We start from the raw sequence: 20,529 nt of genomic DNA, 5'->3' as shown, positions 1-20,529 counted from the left end.
GGCAAACTTAGCGCGGCCGCGCATGCGCACAATTCTCACCTCCGCCTGCAGCCACCGCCCACGGTTACCCGCGGCGGAGGCGGTGCTGTACGCGTGTCGCGCCCTGGTGACGGCAGGCTGCTGTGATTCATAAAACAGAAGAGCACTTCAGCGTGTTTTGTCCAACGTGCTTTCTTCAGCTGACTGGACAACCAGACGCGGTTTTTAGCAGGAATGCAGAGACAGCATGCTCTGCAGAGCTAACAAAAACCCTTAATTAAAAGCAAACACACACACCCCAACGCAGACCAACAGAGGTTGTATATTTACAGCAATGTCTAGATACAAGAGCACACAGACCATTTTGGGTACCAGCATATGCTACCACCACGGAAACTCTTTCAGTTAAAGAGAACACCATCACGGCACTTCAGATTCCCTTACTTACACTTCAGATGTCCCTTACGGGCAGAGGCCAGCCTGAACGAGGACACAGCTCGTCACAGCCCGATGCTGCTCAGTTCTACACCACAAATTCTACAGCAGCTGTCAGGCTGCTCCACTGCCAGCACTGAAAGGCACCGACTGCCCAGCGGCCCAGGTCAGAGCAGATGAGCACCTCAGTACTGAGCCTCCACCAGACAGCTTTAAAAATACAAGTGTCAGAAACTTGAGTTTCACTGCAAAGGAAGAATTCCAATTCCAGATGCTGCTATTGTCTTAACTAAGTCCTATGCTGAACTTCAGACTCTTGAAGATGGTATTTGTTAGACCCTCTCTTCAGACAGAAACCTCAGTACACAGACAAAAAACAGAAACAAAAGCTGCATCTTCCCCACGACCCCCATTCTTACATTCACAAATCATAACGCAGACTTTGTCTCACCAGGCTGTCACAAACGTGACACCTTTAGAACAAAGCACCTGTCTCTACCCTTGACTGTGGTCCTAGCAGCTAACAGAATGGTTGCTGATTTTCCCAGATAGTTTTTTATTGCTGGGTCTGGTAGCTATGCTATAGTACTGAAGAGTTAAGTATGAAGAAAGTGTCAGGACCTTTCCATACAAAGAACTGCAAAGATAAAGAAGTACAAACTTCTGAAAGGCTTTAATAAAGGACCAGTAACTGAAGACTATGAGATTAATTATTGCCACATATCAAGTACATAAACTCAGGAAAAAAAAAAAAAAAAATCAAGAGAAGCATTAAAAAAAACACAGAAGTAGACTTATAACAATGTACTCTGCGCCAAAATCACGTATTGAAGAGTTTTAATATATGCACATTGGCCAACTAAGTTTTTTCACAGTACATTGAAAAAAAAATGATTTTGTTTGCATAAGAAAAACAGTGATGACTTTTTTTATATATATACACAAAATCTATAATAAATTAAAAGACGTAAAGAGTGGAAGAAAAACTTCAAGCAGTTTTTAGTTTGGACACACACACATTCACTTTTAACCACCAATCTGTATAAGGTGATCTTTAGTAATTACAGCTGACTTAACAAACAGAGGTGACCAGACCTCCCTCAGAGAAACGATCCAACATTAACAGGATTTCAACCTACTGCATTCTATACTCTCGTGTAGTATCACCCACATTTTAATTCCCAGAATGTCTCAGAGTCTGTATTAAACTAGAAATTCTGAACTGTATTCTGTTATGTTTATATAACATGGAAAAAATAGCAAATGCCTAGGTACTGAATAGTGAAGCTTTAAATAATAAAGTGGCACTTACAAAGGCAACCCAGAACATGAGCTTATTTCTTCTTAACTTTTAACTTTCTGTTAATTTTTACAAATAAAGAAAACCTAATCAGTGCTATCATTCCCCCATACTCAACAAAAAGCCAACCTTAACTTAATTCCAGATCTTGAAAAAATAAATTCTAGGCTTTGACCAAATAATTCACCAGGAAACTGAACCATTAGAAAGGAACCATTTTGATACCTTTTCTTTTTTTTTTATCGTCATCTAAAAGCTTTCAGAGAAATAAAGGTTAAAAAAAAACATAGTATCTGAGCATTCAAACAGTCTCTGAATTTCCCAAAGTTATTCGCCTTATTCTCTACTAAGATGAATGGGATGGATAAAACTAACCAGTTGGTGATCAGAAGTGTTGAAATAGTTTTAGACCTTCTTTAAGCAAACATACAGAGATTATCAAAGACGACTTCTTCCCCTTCGCAACCACATCTTACTGTGAAGTAGAATTCAGTTTCAAACAGTGTGCAGGAAGATGTAAAGTGATGTGCAATTTCAGGGCTTCTGCAAAGACAAAAGGATTTCATCTTTGAGATGGGTGTTTTCCATGGCTAATTTAACTCTCAATTACATCACAATAAAGTGTTGGCAATTTCTCTCTTAAAAGCTGCAACACCACAATTTCAGTCCAGCAACAAATTTACTGTCATCACTATATTCAGCTGCAAGTCACTTTCCCATAAAGAATTTCTCTAGAATGATTAACATTAGTAATTTTCAATGTAGATACATTCAAGGTATGCTCCATTTCAACTACTGGGGGAATTTTGACAAAAGAGGCTTCACCAGCAATAGGAGTACATTCCTGTATTTAACAGAATCACATATTTTTTGTTGCTTTCACTGGTAACAATTACTATCAAAAGACAAAGCTTGCATCTGAGTATATAGAAGTGAGACCAAGCATGAACAGAAAGAATTACACGGACAAGCGTTTGGCATTAAGTGCATGGTGTAAGTTAGGTGGTTTTTTTTCCCGTATTCTTCTAAAGTGCTGTGCGTGATACACCATCAAAACATGCTTGCATAAAGACAGATGCTATCATGGTTGACATTGCAGGAATAGAAAAAATTAAGCTATTCACACTACTGCTTCAACGTGGTTATTAAAAAAAAGCCCATATATTTAGATACAGATTAGAAGTCTTTCTACATCATCTTATGTACAACCAAAGAACATATTACACTCAGAATACAACAAGCCTGTTACAATACAGCTCATGAAGTGACAAAGCCCACAGTAAAGCTACTGCCTTACTGTAGTAATGTAAACACATCTCAAAGAAGAATATTAAGAATATTCTAAGCTTCACAGATGACTTCCAATCAATAAAACCAAACCAAGAGGGTATATCAACTTGCTGTCTCCATGAGATTTAGCTCACAAGCTCAGGCTGTACATTTATTCTTTGAAGGACATCTTCTGGCATACAGAAAACAGGATTAACAGCCTTAATTTGCTCCTCCCCCAGCAAGGATAGTCCAGCAATTCCAAACAAAGTGTGAAATGGATCCACCTGGAAGACAGAAAGTTTGTGTCCATTCATTTCCAAAACAACAATCAGTTGTCATTGGCACGGAAGCTTCTGTTTGTTAGCAAGAGAACTGCAAGCTTGTGTAGCTCAAGATAACACTGCAACTGCACAAACTCTTCAGCAACAGTATAATGCTGTTTAATGGTCTCTGAATAAAGAGCTGTGCTGCAAAATCTTAAGAGGTGAGCAGCAATCTACTGTTAAAATGAAAAGTAAAACCAAATTAAAAAAAAAACAAGGAAATAGAAGAGATCACCAGTTATTTTATATCAAAGTATTCCTTCACTACACAAATTTCCCCTGAAAGCCTGTATCAACACAACTGCAGCAGACTGTTTAAATTCTTATTGCATATGCATCCTGTCAGTGGACTTAATTAGTCATTCTACAAAATCCTATCCAAAATTACCCAGTGCAGCATTCATCCTGTTTGTATTATTGGAATTTCTGGGTCTTTTCATAGAGGCCCTATACTGCACTAAACTGAGCTAGTTTATCATGTTATAGCCACATACACGAGATCCAACCACTAGATCACAGCCTAAACGCTTAAAACTACACTAGCATAACCAGCCTTTCTCCTTGGCTGTTATAACCACGATTTTCCAACCGTTCACAAATAAGCAGCCATGTATTCAAGGGTAGCTGCACTGAGATCATGTAATACTTTTATTCGACCACCACCCTGTACTATCTCAATTATTTATGCTTTAAACCACAGAGAATACAACAATTATAACTACTCTTTCAGCGAAGGAGAAAATTAATACAACCAGCCTCTTCATAATGTCATCACAAAAGCTTCCTCCTCATTTACACCAGTGCCAGTGAAAGGATTTATGCAGTGGTGTGTAACTATTCTGAGTATTTACTCATGAATTATTCAGATCAGACAAAAGCACAAAGAGATCTGAAGACTACTTAACCTGTGGTGGTCTCTAAATGCCTGCAAATTGTTGAACTGTCAGTGTTTTCACCTAGATCTTCCATGCGTTCTTATGAGAAACAGTGTGGTATGCATTATGGGGACGGTATCCCACACTGAAGTCAGCTGCTATAGAGCACGTGCAACACACAATTGCATGTGCTTCCTATGTAAGCCTTCTAAAGCAACTCTACTTTGTTCCTTCCCAGCTGCAGATGTTGCAATTCTGCAAAACACCAATATCTGGATCACATGTTACATTCAAACATGAAACATACTTTTTAAGTTGAGAATTTCTGTTATGCAAACTTGACTTAATTGAAGATTATTTACCATATCTCCTGGTCTGTCAGCAAATCCTCCAGTCTCCTCATCCTGGCAAGCCAAAATAAAGCAGCGCAGTTTCTCTCTGTCAATCCAATGTAACCTACCAATCATCTTCAGAGATGCTAGAACCCACCATGAATAACATACATCAGGTAACTGGCAAACAGAGAAGCAAAGTATTATTTGATTTCATCATTAACATGACATCACAAATTTGTGATTCTATGAACTCCTCCTAGCTGTGCTATCATAACATCACTGCATAAAAACAATGCTTCTCTGGGGTACAGGAAGCAAGTTTCTGGATGCAGTTTCTTTTTTAGATAACCCCTTGCCATTTTCAAGAAACAAGACCACAAGAATGTTATTTTGAAACAACCTTCATCTCATGTGTGACAGGCTACAAATCTACATTGCCTTTTTCTTGAGCAAAGGCAACAAGCTTCATATTAAAAAAAAAGAAAACAAGCTAGGTTTTTTTTTTTAATATTTTGAATATTGATTAGTTGTCTATTTTCCAGTGGGGATTATTCTAAGTTACACAATTTCTTACTGTAACATGAAACATCATTATACACAGAATGCAGATAAAATGAAACAATTTTTGTACAAATCCTACAGAAGGGATCATTCCCATCATCAGAAAATATTCAAGGCCTGATTTAATAAGACACTGGTTGAATTGGCCAGCAAGACATATTTCAGTACACATACTTTCCTCAACTGAAGCACCAAACTATGAGTAGCCAAGAACTGCAAAGCGCTTGCAACAAAATGAAGAATCAAAATGAAGGCCTGAATCTCTTGAGTTTACTGAGCATTTCAAAGTAACACCGTGTTCCAGAAAAAATACTCCACATTAAGCTTTGAACAAACAGAATAAGCCATCTAGTACCTTCTCCGGTCGCCCATTGAGACCTCCAGAAGGTAGCTGACGTTCACAAAGCCACCAACCCAGCAAGTCAACATTTATTTGATGCAACTGGTCTGTAATAGCCAGAAATCCTGTGCAACAATAGATCTAAAATTACAGACATAAATGTTTTGTGTATTTAAAAACTAGACAGTTAAAGAGACTAAATAGAGGACGATCTCAAAGGAAGAATACAGTCCTGCAAACAGGATACAAAATAAGCACACGTCACCTTTCAGGTAAATTTCATTTTCCCATTAAAGGCAGATATTAATCTCACAGTTGCTTTTGTTGAAAGAGTTCCAGTAATTATAGAACTTCTTACTGATGTAAGATACGAGACTAAGATTTCCAATAAGATGAAAAGGCAGAGCAATACTGTTTTATTTTAAAACAAGCTAGCACTCAAACTGCTTCCTACAGGTTGGACGTGGCCTCTATGACAACTCTGTGACCAGCCTATGCTCATGTATATTCACAGAATCATAGAATGGCATGCGTTGGAAGGTCCTCAAGTATCACCAAGTTCCAACCCCCCTGCCACAGACAGGGCCACCAACCAATAATCCTCTTTCTCTAAGGCTTATGGAGGGCAAACTGACAACCAAATGAATTCTCTGGCAGAAAAGAGTTACTAGTAATCATGAATGTTGCAGGCAATCATAAGAAAGTAAGCCTGCTGAGGCCATAGTTGTACTAAGTGCCATGTAGTCTTAATCCCTGCCTATTTTACCTCAAAAATAACACATGTAGTGCAACAGCATACTACCAACACATTTCAGGCGGTCACTGAAAAGAACCAGACACAAACTGCAACAAACCACAACTTCAACTGAAGCCTACTCATAACCACCCCTTCCTGGTTAGAAAAAACACCCCCAAACAGACAACCCAGACAACCCCCTTGAACACCAGGAGTGGTCCAGCCATTTAGACCATAGGGGCAACGCTACTGTAGATATAACAAGGCTAAGGGGGAGAGTGTGGGGGCTGAGGGTGACAGGGGATTAAAATAGTTTACTAAGGTTGGTACCTATCAATAAACTTAAGTTAGGTGCAACAATCCCCTACATGTAAAAAAAAAAAAAAAAAAAAAAAACAGGAAATCATTTTTTCATGTCATTTTTCCCTTGAAAGAAGTCCTTGAGATTCTCTTCCTGACAAGTCCCTGGATTCCTTTCTATTACACTACTCCTCTCTTTTCCCAACTACATTTTACTGACCATTTTTCAGAAATTGCCATTAGCAGTATAACACTCTTCAGTGCCTGTAACAAAACATTATAGAGGTTCCTATGCAACAGGTAGTCACCACTTCTTGCAATTTACTTTGCTCAAATGATTCATTCTTGCAATTTAAGAGATTAGAAGATTTAGCTGTCACTTATTCCTCAGTTCATCTGATAAACATCAAACATATTATACAATTCACTCGCATGTTTCATTAGAATTTGTGGTAAACATTGCAACACATTACAAGTGTTTTTTTTTCCCCAATTACATTTTTCTTTTCCAATGTCTACATTAATATCAATTCCAAATTCTCTTTAAAACCTCACACCAACTATTGGCACCACTATTTGGATGCCATTCAGACCGTACTGGTAATCTGAAATACAGTCCTAAAACTTGTTCCCTGATTTTTTTTCTTTCCTAGATTATAGCCTCCTGAATTCCAAACCAACTTCCCAACTTCACCTACTTGTTCATTTACTTTAACTAAATGACTGGAAATCATCATTTCAGAAACAAGAAAGGTTCCATCAACTGGCATCACCGATTGACGCCAAACAAACATTCAGAGGTAGTTTGCAATATTTAATAATTTTAAATATTTCTATATAAAATAAAACTCACCTGTCCTGCATGTGACTCAGAACCTGGCCTACAGCCAAATCCTCCATCAAAGTTCATACAGGACAAAACAAATTCTACTGCTTTCCCCACGTCAATAGCATCCAGTTTTCCCTGCAAGTTAAAAAGGCAACCAATATATTTTACCTTCAGCCAAATTGGTTAACTTCAGCTATCCACCAATGAAAAAAACATTGTACTTGTTCAAGTGATGTTTTAGGACTTACTAGAAGTGCAAGAGTTGCTGCAGCACAAAAGGAGAACCTTGTATCTATTTCTCCTAAGACATGGAGGGCAGGAAATGAAATATTATTTTCATTAGTAACAACAATACATTTCAATCACCACTGAACATAAGGAACAAATATAAAAAGAGCAACACAATGAAAAACGGTGCCATTTAAAGCTCACTTTTCAAACCAATGATTACTTCCTCAATAATTTACAAAGTGCACATTACAATTCAAATGATTTGTGTTTACTGTACGTAAAAGCAAACAACTCACTACCTGCATTCAGATGTATATTCAAGTCAATTCAACTAGCGGTAACTTGCAAACAGCTCTATAAAAGTTTATCTGTAGTACCCTACTGGATAAAGGCAAAGCAGTGGATATTTAAAACAGATAAATAAAAGAACACCTGAAACTGGTCTGTTTTTAATGTTTTGGGCTCTCTTTAATACCTGAGCAGAAGGGGAAGCCATTTCTGTTATTAGATCAAGAGTAACTCGAATTGCAAGTTTCATTTAGCACATTTTTATCTTGATGCTAAACCAAAAAAACTTCAGCAGAATGATTTCCGAGAAAGCTTATAACATGACTCTCCTAAAGCACAAGGTAAGGTATCACGAGCTTTCCAGCAGTGTACATACACTAACCATGACACTGCCTGTTAGATTTTACTAGAACAGTAGAAGTGACACACAATATATTCTATCAAATGAAGCCTTCCATGGGAATAAGTATTTTTATTGACTCTACGGCTATGCTACAGCTTAAAAATTACCTTTGTTTATGCACGTAAATCCTTTATGAACAAAAATAAGTATTAATAAATAGTGATGAGTAAAAAAGACAGCCTGTATTTTTTCTGATTTCCATGTAGTGAAAGCTGCCTTTCATCGGATAAAGATCATAAAAGGAGGGCCAGGAAACAGCAAGCAAAAAACCAGAAATAGTGTATCTAACATACAAAAGTACTGTTAGTTACAAGTGCCCAAAGGTTTTTTTTTTTTCTCTAAGAGCTGGACAATTTATTTTTTAAAAAAAGGAATGAATCTTAGAATATTCACAATATTTTGGAAGGGAAAGAAAACCTATGTTTGTCCTTCACAAAACTTAGTTTTTTCTTCCTTTTTTTTTTTTTTAACAACTCAGGAACTAAAGTTCATATACAGTACATATGCAAAACTACCATCTAAGAAAACTTAAGTTCACAGACTAACATCTGTCAACAAAATCGGTGCATTTCTACAATCTAAAATTTACCCCATTTGTCTCCAGCAAATGATCCATCTTCTTTCTGCAAGCTCTGTACATATTCAACGATTTTATTTACATCAACAACATGGAGACTTTCATATAAGATCAGAATCTAGAAGAGAAAGCCACAGCAACAATCAAAGAGAAGCAAAGGCTATTTAGATTTATTTATTAACAAATTAAAAAATCCGGATTTGTAAGATGCTTCATTTAACTGATTCTGACTGGTACATGTTATTTGTTACAATCAGATTTGACTCATTAAAGCACATCTACTGCTAACCAAAGATGTCTCAAATGAAAACAGAAACAATTCTTGCTGAACTGTTCCATGTTTTGTTGCTTTCCAACTTCCAGCTCTCCTTTCAAAGGCATAATCTGGCTTCTTTACTTTTACATTCACATTCTGTATAACAAGAGAGATTTGATTATGGGTGAATTCTGCTATGCAATATCATTCCAGAATTTAAAACCTGTAGTTTGTGCATTGCTGTTATTTGTACACCTGTAAGTGAAGCAGACAGTGACTAATACCACTTACAGTTAAAGTCTACCAGGAGTGATTCATATATACAGAAAATGAATTATTTTAAACATTTAAATTTGAAGTATAATAGCAAATTGTAACAATTCAAGAAAAAACAAACAGTGTGATTAGACACAAACTGCACAGCGAACACATTCTGAATGAAAAACAGGTCAGAGTAAGGAATGCTAAGATTCTGAACTAGCACTGATTGGAGCCAATAAATTAAAGACAGTATGTCAAGTGGATGCAACAGTGCTGCTTCTGAGCCCCAGCTGGCTTCATGTTTTTACTCATAATTGGGACAATTTCTGAAAATGCATTATAAGTGTGTAACAGAACAATTGAAAATAGAAAGAACGTGTGAAACTAAGGAACACTGAAAAACTGAACCTGAGAACCACCAACAGGTATGAATTTGAATTCCTAAAATTAAGAAGCTAGAGTATTTTAATTGCCAGCTATTATTTAATTTAAAAATAATTACAGGAATGCAAAAAAAAAAAAAATCTACAAAGCACCTCCAACGGAACATTTGGTACCACAGTATACTCCTTCAAGAGCTAACCTGAACACATCACTGATAAGTGAGATCAAAGGAAGATGCAGTGTTACCTTTTAAACATTCTGGAGATTTAGATGGGACTAAACAGATTTTGTGAAGTGAGGACACACACACTCATTAAGACACACTGGTTATGTTTAAAAACTTCACATCTGCAATGGCTAACGCTTTCCAGCTTTACGTATCTAGAGGTGCGTTGCTGACATAAAAATATCTCCTAATAATATTAAGTATTAATCTAAGAACTCTATGCCCCTTACAAAATATGTCTCCAATTGTCTAATTAAATGTTCAGAGAAGGAGGACTTCACAAAAGGAATTTGACTGGAGTGTTTGGAAAAGCTCAAAGGCTGCTGTCTAAAGAAATTTCAGTTTCCTGGGTCTCAGAGTAATTCTAGAGCTAATGTGATGATAAACATCACCTTTACATCAGATAATACATGCCACCAATCATCACTGACCCAAGAAAACAACATTTTCCTGTCCTAAGGCTTTCAGACCTAATACCTTAAATCCAACGTTTTCTTCCTAAAACCAGATGCTCCCATATTAATTTGTAACACCATTTACATATTTCTTCCACGAGCTTCAATTAGAGATACACTACATAATCAATTTTTTAGAAGCATTTGAGCCTCTACGTTTTGTTTTCCATCTCAGCTCACAAATTCATCATTAAACGAACATTAGAAGTGCAACACTCAAATATGACTACTTTTAAAGAATTGATACAGCTAAATCCTAAAGTTTTGTCAATTGGATTTATTTATTTTTAAATAAGGTACTGAAATAGCTTTTACTATTAGTATCCAACACTGTCTGGTTTGGAAATCTGCAATCATCAAAATCATTACACACACAAATGGTTGTTTCTACATTAGTTTTACCTGGACAGCACTCAGGGTATACAGAAGATGAGGATCGTGACCTATGCTGGCACTTATTCCACCACATTCATGTTGACACGATTTGATGAATGCCAGAATTTCTTCTTTGTTCATTCGGTGCAGCTGTCCCATGAGATCCATTGCTGTCAGCCCCCAGTAAACACCACTCATCCTCAAATACTCAGACATACAGTACTCCTAAGAAGTGCATTATTTTAGTTCATCATCGGATAAACATGCCACTGAAGTACAGCAATGGAAATACATTACTTACAGTTTGTAACATGTCAAATATTTTCAATCCCATAACTGACTTAGAACATATTAGCCACCGTTACTCTGTATATTGTGCATATGTGCGCATAAAAACATGTGTATGTACACATATACCTACATATACTAAATTCCCACCCTCCCCTGTATTACCTGTTTTAGGAGTATTAATCTAAACGTCAAGTTAAACACAGGCAACCAGTAAGCCACCAGTTCATTTCAGATCATCAGTTATTGTCCTGGCATCCAAACTGTCACTCAAATTACAGCCTCAACTAGTCTCAAAAATAAGAAGTCATTTAATGAAACTTACTAACAAGTGACAGAACTGCCACAGTCCAGTGCTGTAGAAGGAAGTAAATTCACAAATATATATATACACATATAAATATGTAAATGTTGTTTACATATACACTACCTATAAGCATTATTTGGTGCCAAGCAGTCCTTACAGCTGGCAGGTTTTAACCACAGGAACAGCAGTGCTGACAGTAAGGATAACTGCAACTTTTTTTCCCCTCCCTCAGACATGCAGTTATTGACCCTTCTCACCAAATAAAATCCATCTGTCATATGCTCCATCACAGCTACACAAGTGACACCCGTTAGAAGCATTCCCTGCACTCAGTACTCAGAGGGCAGTGCTGCAATGCACCTCAGTATGCTGCCCTAGCAAGCACCCAAGATGAATATAGGTGTGCTCATGCGCTCTGCTGGATGAAGGCACAACTAGTAGTTTATTTCTAAGGTCTCAGAGTAATTCTAGAGCTAAACTGATAATCTTCACACTTATGCTCAGATAATACATGCCAAAACTCATCACAGACCTAAAGAAATCAACAAAGCCTTCTTCCTTTTATACTTTGGACTGTATAGAACAAGTAAATATGGGTTGCTGCTACCGTTAATAAAACCACAGCTGTGCTGAAGCAAAACTGATACCCACATAATCGTCTTTCTTTGTTCCATACGAAGCTATGTAGTCCGCATGTTTCTCTGAAAGCAACGTACTTGGAGCATCTGGTTTTATTACAACGTCCTTCTGTGGTGTCCCCTGTAAAAGCACCAACGAGGCATTAGCTGCATAGCCAGCTCAAGAGGTTCTGGCAGTAAGGTGCACCTCCACCAGCGCTGGCAGCAGCAACTGACTGCTCTGCATCGGACGCTTCTCTGTGTATGTCTAATACGAGACAGATTCTATACTTCACTGGCATATTTTCTGTCTGGATAAATCCTTCCTAGCGAAGGAGGACGAATACGTTGTGTTTTCTTGTTTAAATAACGCGAAGCAAAACAAACTACGATCCCCCAACAAACCCAAACACCACGGCCCCAACCGCGCGCCACGAGACAGCGCCCGCTGCGGGCTTCAGGGCCCGACGCAGGCCCCGCAGTGCCGCAAGCCCGGCCGCTGCAGACAGGCCGAGCGCGGCAGGCTCCCCTCGCCACGCCTCCCGTGCTCCGCTCCCGCCGCAGCCAGGCCCGGCCAGTTCGGCGGGCGGCAGGCACACCTCCAGGCCCGCAGTGCCTCGGAACTACCGCGGCTGCGATCGTCACGACCCTTAGCGCGCGCCAGCCCCGCACCCACGGGGCACAAGGGGACGAGGCACGGGATGGACCGGGCCCACCACCATCACCACGCGGAGCTCCGTACCCACCATCTTCGCCGCCTGTAGCAGAAAGAGGGAGGCACCTCGGGGCGTGGCAAAAAGTAGCACCCGGCGGGGCCTCGCTATGGCTGCCCGAGAGCCGCCCGCCGGGTGCTGCGCTCACAGCCCCTCGCGCCCGACGCCGCGCCGCGCCGCGAACAGGACGGGACCCCGGCGGGCAGCTCAGGCCGCCGCCACCTGCAGGGCCCAGCGCGACGTTCTGCTCTGCCCGACCGCGGCCGGCGGCGCGCGGGGCACCCCTAGGTCCTGCGTAGGCTGCGGCGCTCGGGCTTGTCGCAGTCGAGCGCTAAATTCAAACCGAGGGAGCGCGTGTACTGTTTGCTAACTGAAACTGTGCGCCTTCGCGCGTCGTAGCGAACTCGTCAGCTGTGTAGAAATGCCTTCCGTTTCTTTCCGTTGTCCTTAAGGAAGAGCAAATGAAAGAGTTGGATTAGCGCAGGACAGGTAAGAAAAACTCCGTTAATTCAACAAACAAGCAACAACAAAAACCACTTTTCTTCCTATTTAAAACTGGTATGACTGTGTTACAAATTATGAACACTGACTCAGGCCCACATGGGAGACAAAACTGTCCTGAGTTGAAACAGTATCTTGAGAGTGTCCAAGAGAAAATGCATATTATGCTAGCATGCAAAGAACAGTCAAAAATAAGTGTTGTTTTTTGAAGTACATCAGTTCTTAACCAGGATGTCACACTACTGATCTTTCTGCAAGTAAATAATACTTTATTTATCCTATACTCTGAGGGTAATTGAGGAAAAGACATACGCATGGTTTGTGACCTTGCATTACTCCAGTGTTTCATAAAAGCCCACTTGCAAGGCATATACTATTTATCTGTTACTGGTATGGTTTCTGCATACCACTAATTCAGTGGTAACTCGATTTATCATCATAGCTGCCCTGTGTTATAAGGAAATAAATTCATCCTATTTTTTAAAGTTTTATTCTCAATAAGCACCATGGATTTGACTATGAATATTCCAAATAAGGTTATGCACACAGCAAAATTCTAAAGGTGAGTGAGTGGGCTTGGAATTGTATTATAAAGTCATAGAATCACCAAGAAAAGACCTCCAAGATCATCCAGTCCAACTGTCCGCCTACCACCAATATCCCCCACTGAACCATGTCCCTCAGTACAACATTTTGAACACCCCCAGGGACAGTCACTCAGCCACCCCCCTGGGCAGCTCATCCCAGAGGCCTGGCCGCTCTTTCAGAGAAATTTTTCCTAACATCCAACCTATATAAGATGATGTCATAGGTAATATGCACTGTCGTAGGTAATAGGTAATTCCAGCTGACTGAGTGAGGTACTTGAACACCCGTAAGGATATTACACACTAAAAATATTTACTAACTACAGGAAAGGATTTAAATTCTACGGCACTCAGAATTGAGACATTAGCACTGGAGTTAAAAGACAGTTTGGAGTGGTGCTGGAGATATACCTAAGTCTGAGAGACTGAATAAATCAGTACTCTAAGAGAATGGTTTGGGTTGGAAGGAACCTTACAGATCATCCACATCCAATCTTTGGTATGGTAGATAAACCTCCCACTAGATCAGGCTGCCCAGGGCCCCATCCTGCATAGCCTTGAGCACTGCTTCTCGAGCAACCTCTTCCAATGCCTCACCACCCTCATGGTGTACTCATTATATCTAACTAAACCTCCCCTTTTTTAGTTATAAACAGTTACCACTGTCCTGTCACTACACTACCTGATAAAAAGTCTCTCCCCATCATTTTTGTAGGCCTCCTTTAAATATTGGAAGGCCACTATAAGGCCTCCTCAGAGCCTTCTCTATACTTGAGAACTCAAACTTTCTCAGGCTTTCTTTGTAGGAGATTCTTAGAAGCCTTTCTTCAAAAAATTGTGCAGACCAATGCTGCTGAATTTGGAGGGTAAAACGGTTGGATCCAAGACCTACTAAGCATTTGGGTGGATTTTTGCTTTGAGTTACGCTGAATAGCTCTAGTGGAGGGCTGGAGCACCTCAGGTGCACTCCTACATTATGTCTTCCAGTTAGTTTAATCCGAAATTCAGTTCACATGCCTTCAAATCTCTCTGTAAATCAAAGCATAGTAAGTAAGGGGTGGCAGGGGTGAACCTGGGAGATTCACCTCAAAACTGCACTCATTAGAACCAAACTGTTCACATTGACACAACCTGAGGCAGTAGTTGACTGAAATCAGCCAAATGAGGACATTGGGATAAAGAATAAGAATAGACCAGAAGAAATAAAAATAGGAATAAGTGGAGGAAATAAACTGAATTGGGAGACAATAAGAATGGCTGGTAAGAACTTTTGTAAAGAGTAAAAAAAGGAAGGAAAGAGTGCACGGAGCCACCACTGGAAAAGAATCTGAGCAAACAGATTACTTGTTCTTGAAATGGCCATTGCTCCATTCAGTTAAAACAACAAGAAGTGGGTGGAAACTAAGGAAAGTTAATGGCCAGTAGTCTTTATTTGTCAGGACTGAATTGAGTTTGTGATCACAGCTCAGTTTTTAGACAGAATCATGAAAATGGCATCGCTCAAAACCGAGGTGCAAAAATTGCTCTCGATCAGGAGGCTGAAAACCCAGATCTCTGCGAGTACATCCACGCGTCAGAGCGCTTCGGTTTTCTGCAGTCCCTGCGAACTCCTGCCCTTCCCTCGTAGGAAGCAGAGGCCACTCCGCGGGGCTCAGCACGGGCGCCGGGACAGCTCCGCCGGGGCCCGAAGGCGGGAAGTGCTTACCACAGCCGCTCGTGAGGCTGGCGGGACAGAGGTCGGAGGAGAGAGCGGCTCCAGGACTGTGTAGTTTCTACCCTGACAAGACCTCTAGACTCAGGGCACGGGCTGGGCAGAGGGGAGCCTCCTCCCCTTTGACGGTGGTGTGATCACTTACCGGCCCGCGAGAGCCGAGCCGAGCCGAGCCTGCCGCCACCCGTCACGTCCCGAGGGGCAGAGCGCTCCTCCCGGCAGCGCCCGGCGTCGGGCGACAGCGCGAAGCCCCCCGCGCAGCGGGCTTCGGCAGGCACCGCGCCCGCTCAGTGGCTGCGGAGCTGTCGCCGAGACTGGACGCGGGCGGAGTCAGAGCGGTGCGCCCGAGCAGGGGCTTGCGGGCGGCTGCGGGCCGTCCTGCGGCCCTGCGCCTGCCCTCGGCGCCCCCCTCTGCCCGCCGCCCCCCCACGGCTCGGGCACCGCCCCCGCGAGCTCGGCGCAAGCGTCGGCCGCGGTGCCGGCGGGACAGGAGGGTCGGCGGGGGGCGCGGGCGGCGTTCCCAGCGACAGAGCGGAGCGGAGCGGGGCTGCGCGGCCGCTACCTCCTCTCATGCCTTCACGGCAACAAAGAGTGCGCTGATCGGCGGGCTACTGTAGCACAGAGGGCATCGGGGGACGATGGCGAGGAAAGGAGAAGCCTCTGCGCCTCCCTACGGTAAGCGCCCGGGATGGGAGTGAGGTGGAGCGGGCTCTAGCGATAGTGGACAGAGAGGGCCTAAGCCTATGCCGCCCCCCGGCCTGTTTACAGCGCGGGTCTGGCAGCGTGGGGCAGCGGCGGGAGTTCGCTTCCCCGGGTGAATGCTGGGAGCGCAGTGGGCGTCCCAATTCCGGGGGCGGTGGGAGCCCCCGAGGCGCTGTCCGGCTGGAGGAAGGCGCGACGGAGCGGGGAAGGGGAACCGGTGGCCGCAGAGACGGGAGTAGCGGGCGAGAACCTCCGCCTACTTTCCTGGAGCAGGTGCTTCGCGTGCGCTTTGTCTGCGCCCGGCGGGAAGGCCGCGCTGGGCAGGAGGGGATATGCGGTCCGTGCCCTCCTGTGGCGGCAGGTGCACCACCGGGCAGGGTCGGGCCGGGCCACTCCAGCTCTGTCGCGTGGGTTCGGGCCGCTGGGCCTCGGCGGGCGGTGTGAGCGCGAGGCTCGGCTGGGCCGAGTGGGCCTCGGCGTCTCTTGTGCGCGCAGGAGTGATTTTGCGGGACTGGGGGCTGCGCGGCCGCGGGGGGCTGTGTGTGGTACCGCGGCTGGCGGCGGGAGCCCGCCGTGCTGGTGGCACTGCTGGGTTCTGGGCTCTGTTATTTGGGGCGTATGGACGGGGAGCTCCACAGCCAGAGAGGGGTACACGGACTGAACGAGCCCTGCTCTGGCTGAATCCTGCCAGCCAGTGTGTAGAAGGTCACTGGGGGCAGAACTTCATCCCTGTGCTTGAGCTCTACTTCAGTCATTCCATGGAAACTACTGTATTTATGACAGGATAAAGGGTTTGCAAAGCTTCTTAGACTATTTGAAGGCGTTGCTACAAAACAGGTTTAGTTTTCCAAATGTATGTGAGATTTCCATGGCCTAAAATAAAATAAAAAAATGTGCAGAATGAGCAAACCCCTCAGAAACAAGGTTTCCTCTCTGCGAGTCTGACAAGCTGATTGCTTAAGATGTACAAACAGGCAATGATGGCTCAATGAACCAGCCAGTCTTTACCTCGACATCATAGGTGTTGTGTGACGTGTTTACAACTTAGGAGACTCAATTTCATAGTTCACCTCTGTGGTCTGAACTGCGATCTGGCCAAAAGGAAAACAATTGATTTGGCTTTCTCGGGCTTATGACCTGATGAAAAAGCTACTTCACCTTCATTTGTGAAAATTTGGAGCATATGTAAGGGAAATGTTAATCCTTCCCTATACTGTGGTTATGTTTGTTTGTTTTGTTAATCAGACTCATGGTGTCAATCTGTCTCTTTAGAAAAGATGAGTCTAGCCCATGGTTAACAGCTGGTGCTAGTTTTTGTGAATAGCTTAAGTACCTCAGATTTCTCTTTGAAGTAGTAAGTATACTATTAGGTGAACTCACTGCAATCTTGTAATACAGGACAGCACAGTTGTCTCATTAGTCTGGATATGGCTTGGTAAAAGCTTTTGATAAGCCTGTAGGCATTCTGAGGCTTATTCCTCTTGAGCACTCTCTGTTTTATCTGTGTTATTTCTCTAGATGCATGTGTGAGTTCAACTTTGAAAACAAAGTTTGCAGTTGTTACTGAAGTTTAGTCTTGCACAGAGCAGCTATAAGCTGGTTCCAGGAACTGCAGCAATATTTACCGTAGCATGAGTTAAATACAAAGGATTTCTCATGAGCAGTGCTGACTTTATGAGGGCATCTCTCCAGAAGAGGACTCCAAGAAAAAAAAAGTTCTTTCACAGCAGGAAGATTGCTACTGAAGTGAAGGACGCAAATTATTCATTACTTTCTTTTTTCACTAGAGCAGATCTGTGAGCTTATAGGTTCTTTATTCTGTAATCTAAGTGGTATTTGCTTTCTTTTAACTGCAGTATTAATTGTTGTTGTGAGATTGTTGAAACTGATGGTCAAATTGTCGGTGGTCATGACAGGTTTTTTAACTAAAAAATGTTATGTTTAATTAATTAAATTAAAATATAATGTTTAATTGAGGAAGATTCTTCTGTTTCCACTGGAAGACCTATGGGTGAACTAAGAAGGTTTTGTCAGTAAATGTTTTGTCTTGTGGTCTGGCCTGCATTTTTAATTTCTTAATTTCATCCGGCTACACGTGCATACCTTGCAGGTTGAAGGACATCTTTAGTCTAAGAAGAATGGGCTATATTTAGCCACAGTGGTGTCATATACTGGATGATTTGGGCTGTGATACCGCTACAGATAAAGTCTGTAGTCACTGCTGATAAATTGTTGTATATCATCATATGTAACTAATTTTGCTGTCTGACATTCAAAGTTAATATGAATGGATGACATTCATATTAAAGCTGAAACTTGATATTCAGTGCTTGATTCAGATTTCAGACTGATCTAGGGGGAGGTATCCCTGCTCATGGCAAGGGAGGCTTGATCTAAATGATCTTTAAGATCTGTTCCAACTCAAACCATTCTATGATTACATGATTCTGTGGCTCTATGACTCGAATATATTCTGAAGTGTTAGCAGGTGAAACTTCAATTCAGATTACTCAAAGCCTTTCTTTCTCTGATTAAAAACGTGGTCTGCTTTATCTAGACCTTGCAGTCCATGTTTTGGGTGCATTGTCTTGATGCTTGTCAGCTGGAGCTGATGGTACAGAACTTCAGCAGTGTCTGAATTTGCTATCACACTAGTTTTAGATAAAACAATTCATTGTGAGAAAAAAAAAAAATTAGAAGAATGGGGAGAAAAAGATACAGTTTTAAAAAGAATGTTTTGTAACATGTTTCCTGTTTATTACAACAGATATGTCTCCTTCAGTAAGAACTGTCTTAGTATGCAGCTTCACATGTCCTGTGATAACATTTGATCTTGCAAATATTGAAATTTTATTTCTTATTACCATGGAAATGAATTTTGGCATTTAGACTGCACTGCAGGATCAAATTGGAGATATGCATGAATATCGAGGGGTCATCCTTTTTTAAAGTGTTGCCTCCTTTCTGTTAAAAGAAATGCCTGAGAAACTATACACACGCATGAACAATAATTGTAAGTGAGATCATCCAGCAGTGCTTACCTCTAGTCAATCTATCTAATACTTGCACCAGAAATTTATCATCCATGGACTCCAGTAATCTCCCAGATCTCTTGCAGCTCACCACGTGGTTTTCCCTGCAGATACCCAGGTGGTTTAAATCCCCCATCAGGATGAGTGCCTGCCAGCCAGATGCCTTCTGCAGCTGAAAGAAGAAGGCCTCGCCAGCAGGCTCCCCTTGATCGGGTGACCTGTAGTAGACCCATACCACCAGGTGTCCTTTATTAGTCCTGTCCCTAATTTTAACCCACAGACTATCAATCTCCTTACCATTTCTCAGAGGGAGCTTTTCACAGCCTATCCACTCTTTAACTCTTATGTCCTCATAGAGGACAACTCCCTTCCTACCTAGCCTATCCCTTCTAAAAAGACAATACAGCTTTACAGTGGTATTCTAGTTATGGGAGTCATCCCACCATGCTTCCCTGATAGAAACCAGACTGTAATTTTCTGAGCACATCATGGTTTCCAGCTATTGTTTCCAACTTTTACACCTATGCTGCGTGCAGTGGTGTAAAAGCATTTCAGCAGGGCTTTCTGACATATTACCTTTCTAGAGGGTCCCCTCCTCAAAACTCCAAAAGAAATCTGAAGTTTTCCCCCACTGCTTCCTAAAGGGGCATGAAGAGGTTTTGGATGGGTGTTGGCAACATTACCTCCTCTGAGAAGTCCTCACAAGACCCTACAGGACAGTTTGAAGGTTTTTCCTTGCAAACTCCTGGCGTGACAGCAACCCCTAACCTTTCTCTGTCCCATCGCTCTCTAATTTCTTCTGCCATCATATTTAGTATAATGCCCTGGACTACTCACTCCACCCTGCTGAGCCTCATTGTATCCCCATCCCCATTCCTACCTAGTTAAAAGCCCTATCATTGAGCCCCACCAGTGCTTGGGCTAGGATCTGTTTCTGTCTTAGAGACAGGTGACACCCATCTGCAGCCATTAGGTCAGTTGCAGAGAGTCACCAAGGTGGGAAAAGACCTCCAAGATCATCCAGTCCAACTGTCCGCCTACCACCAATATCCCCCACTGAACCATGTCCCTCAGTACAACATCTAAATGGTTCTTGAGCACCTCCAGGGATGGTGACTCCACCACCTCCCCAGGCAGCCCATTCCAGTGTCTAACCACTCTTTAGGAGAGGAAATTTTTCCTAATGTCCAACCTGAACCTCCCTTGCACAACTTGAGGCCATTCCCTCTCGTCCTATTGCCAGTTACATGAGGGAAGAGGCCAACCCCCACCTCACCACGACTTCCCTTCAGGGAGCTGTAGAGAGCAGTAAGGTCTCCCCTGAGCCGCC

The 20,529-nt window shown here is 42.3% G+C and overlaps 2 protein-coding genes and 2 non-coding genes across 14 annotated transcripts in view; 1 reads left to right on the top strand and 3 right to left on the bottom strand.

Moving 5' to 3' along the window:
* Window positions 1-1,068: 1,068 nt before the first annotated feature.
* RABGGTB (Rab geranylgeranyltransferase beta subunit) lies at window positions 1,069-12,726 on the bottom strand. 7 transcript variants are annotated; one of them, XM_046898239.1, is made up of 9 exons: window positions 12,696-12,726; window positions 11,988-12,095; window positions 10,769-11,010; window positions 8,797-8,902; window positions 7,534-7,586; window positions 7,310-7,453; window positions 5,436-5,561; window positions 4,547-4,696; window positions 1,069-3,270 (listed from the first exon to the last, which is right to left on the bottom strand). In XM_046898239.1, the coding sequence occupies exons 3-9, from the start codon at window positions 10,955-10,957 to the stop codon at window positions 3,130-3,132; spliced, it is 909 nt and encodes a 302-aa protein (XP_046754195.1). In that variant the 5' UTR covers window positions 10,958-11,010; window positions 11,988-12,095; window positions 12,696-12,726; the 3' UTR covers window positions 1,069-3,129. The 7 variants fall into 7 exon arrangements, with proteins under 7 accessions (XP_046754195.1, XP_046754194.1, XP_046754196.1 ...); XM_046898238.1 differs by having other exon boundaries at window positions 10,769-10,966; window positions 12,053-12,095; XM_046898240.1 differs by having other exon boundaries at window positions 12,700-12,726.
* Window positions 10,259-10,343, bottom strand: LOC112532951. Its single transcript, XR_003076588.1, has one exon. It is a non-coding gene; the product is annotated as a small nucleolar RNA SNORD45 (small nucleolar RNA).
* On the bottom strand, window positions 11,787-11,869 carry LOC112532953. The gene has a single exon (XR_003076590.1). It is a non-coding gene; the product is annotated as a small nucleolar RNA SNORD45 (small nucleolar RNA).
* Window positions 12,727-15,900: 3,174 nt separating the features above from the next.
* Window positions 15,901-20,529, top strand: part of SLC44A5 (solute carrier family 44 member 5) — an 86,903-nt gene continuing 82,274 nt past the window's right edge. For all 5 annotated transcript variants that reach the window (XR_001467890.4, XM_004936912.5, XM_426673.8 and 2 more), the window contains exon 1: window positions 15,901-16,140. Coding sequence is in view for 4 of the 5 variants with exons in the window: in XM_004936912.5 (XP_004936969.1) it covers window positions 16,104-16,140 (37 nt within the window). In the remaining variant the exon portion in view is untranslated. The remainder of the gene's footprint in view (window positions 16,141-20,529) is intronic.

Source organism: Gallus gallus, chromosome 8 (assembly GCF_016699485.2).
Source record: "Gallus gallus isolate bGalGal1 chromosome 8, bGalGal1.mat.broiler.GRCg7b, whole genome shotgun sequence".
NCBI classification, from domain to species: Eukaryota; Metazoa; Chordata; class Aves; order Galliformes; family Phasianidae; genus Gallus; species Gallus gallus.
Note: the sequence above shows the minus strand (reverse complement) of the source record. Positions and strands in the feature narration are given on the sequence as shown.

Excerpts from the sequence above, each read along its gene's own strand:
- RABGGTB (XM_422548.8), bottom strand. Across the intron at positions 7,421-7,533 it reads CAGCAACTCTTGCACTTCTA|GGAAAACTGGATGCTATTGA; the intron begins GTAAGTCCTAAA and ends TTTAACTTGCAG. Across the intron at positions 3,271-4,546 it reads CTGACAGACCAGGAGATATG|GTGGATCCATTTCACACTTT; the intron begins GTAAATAATCTT and ends TCTGTCTTCCAG.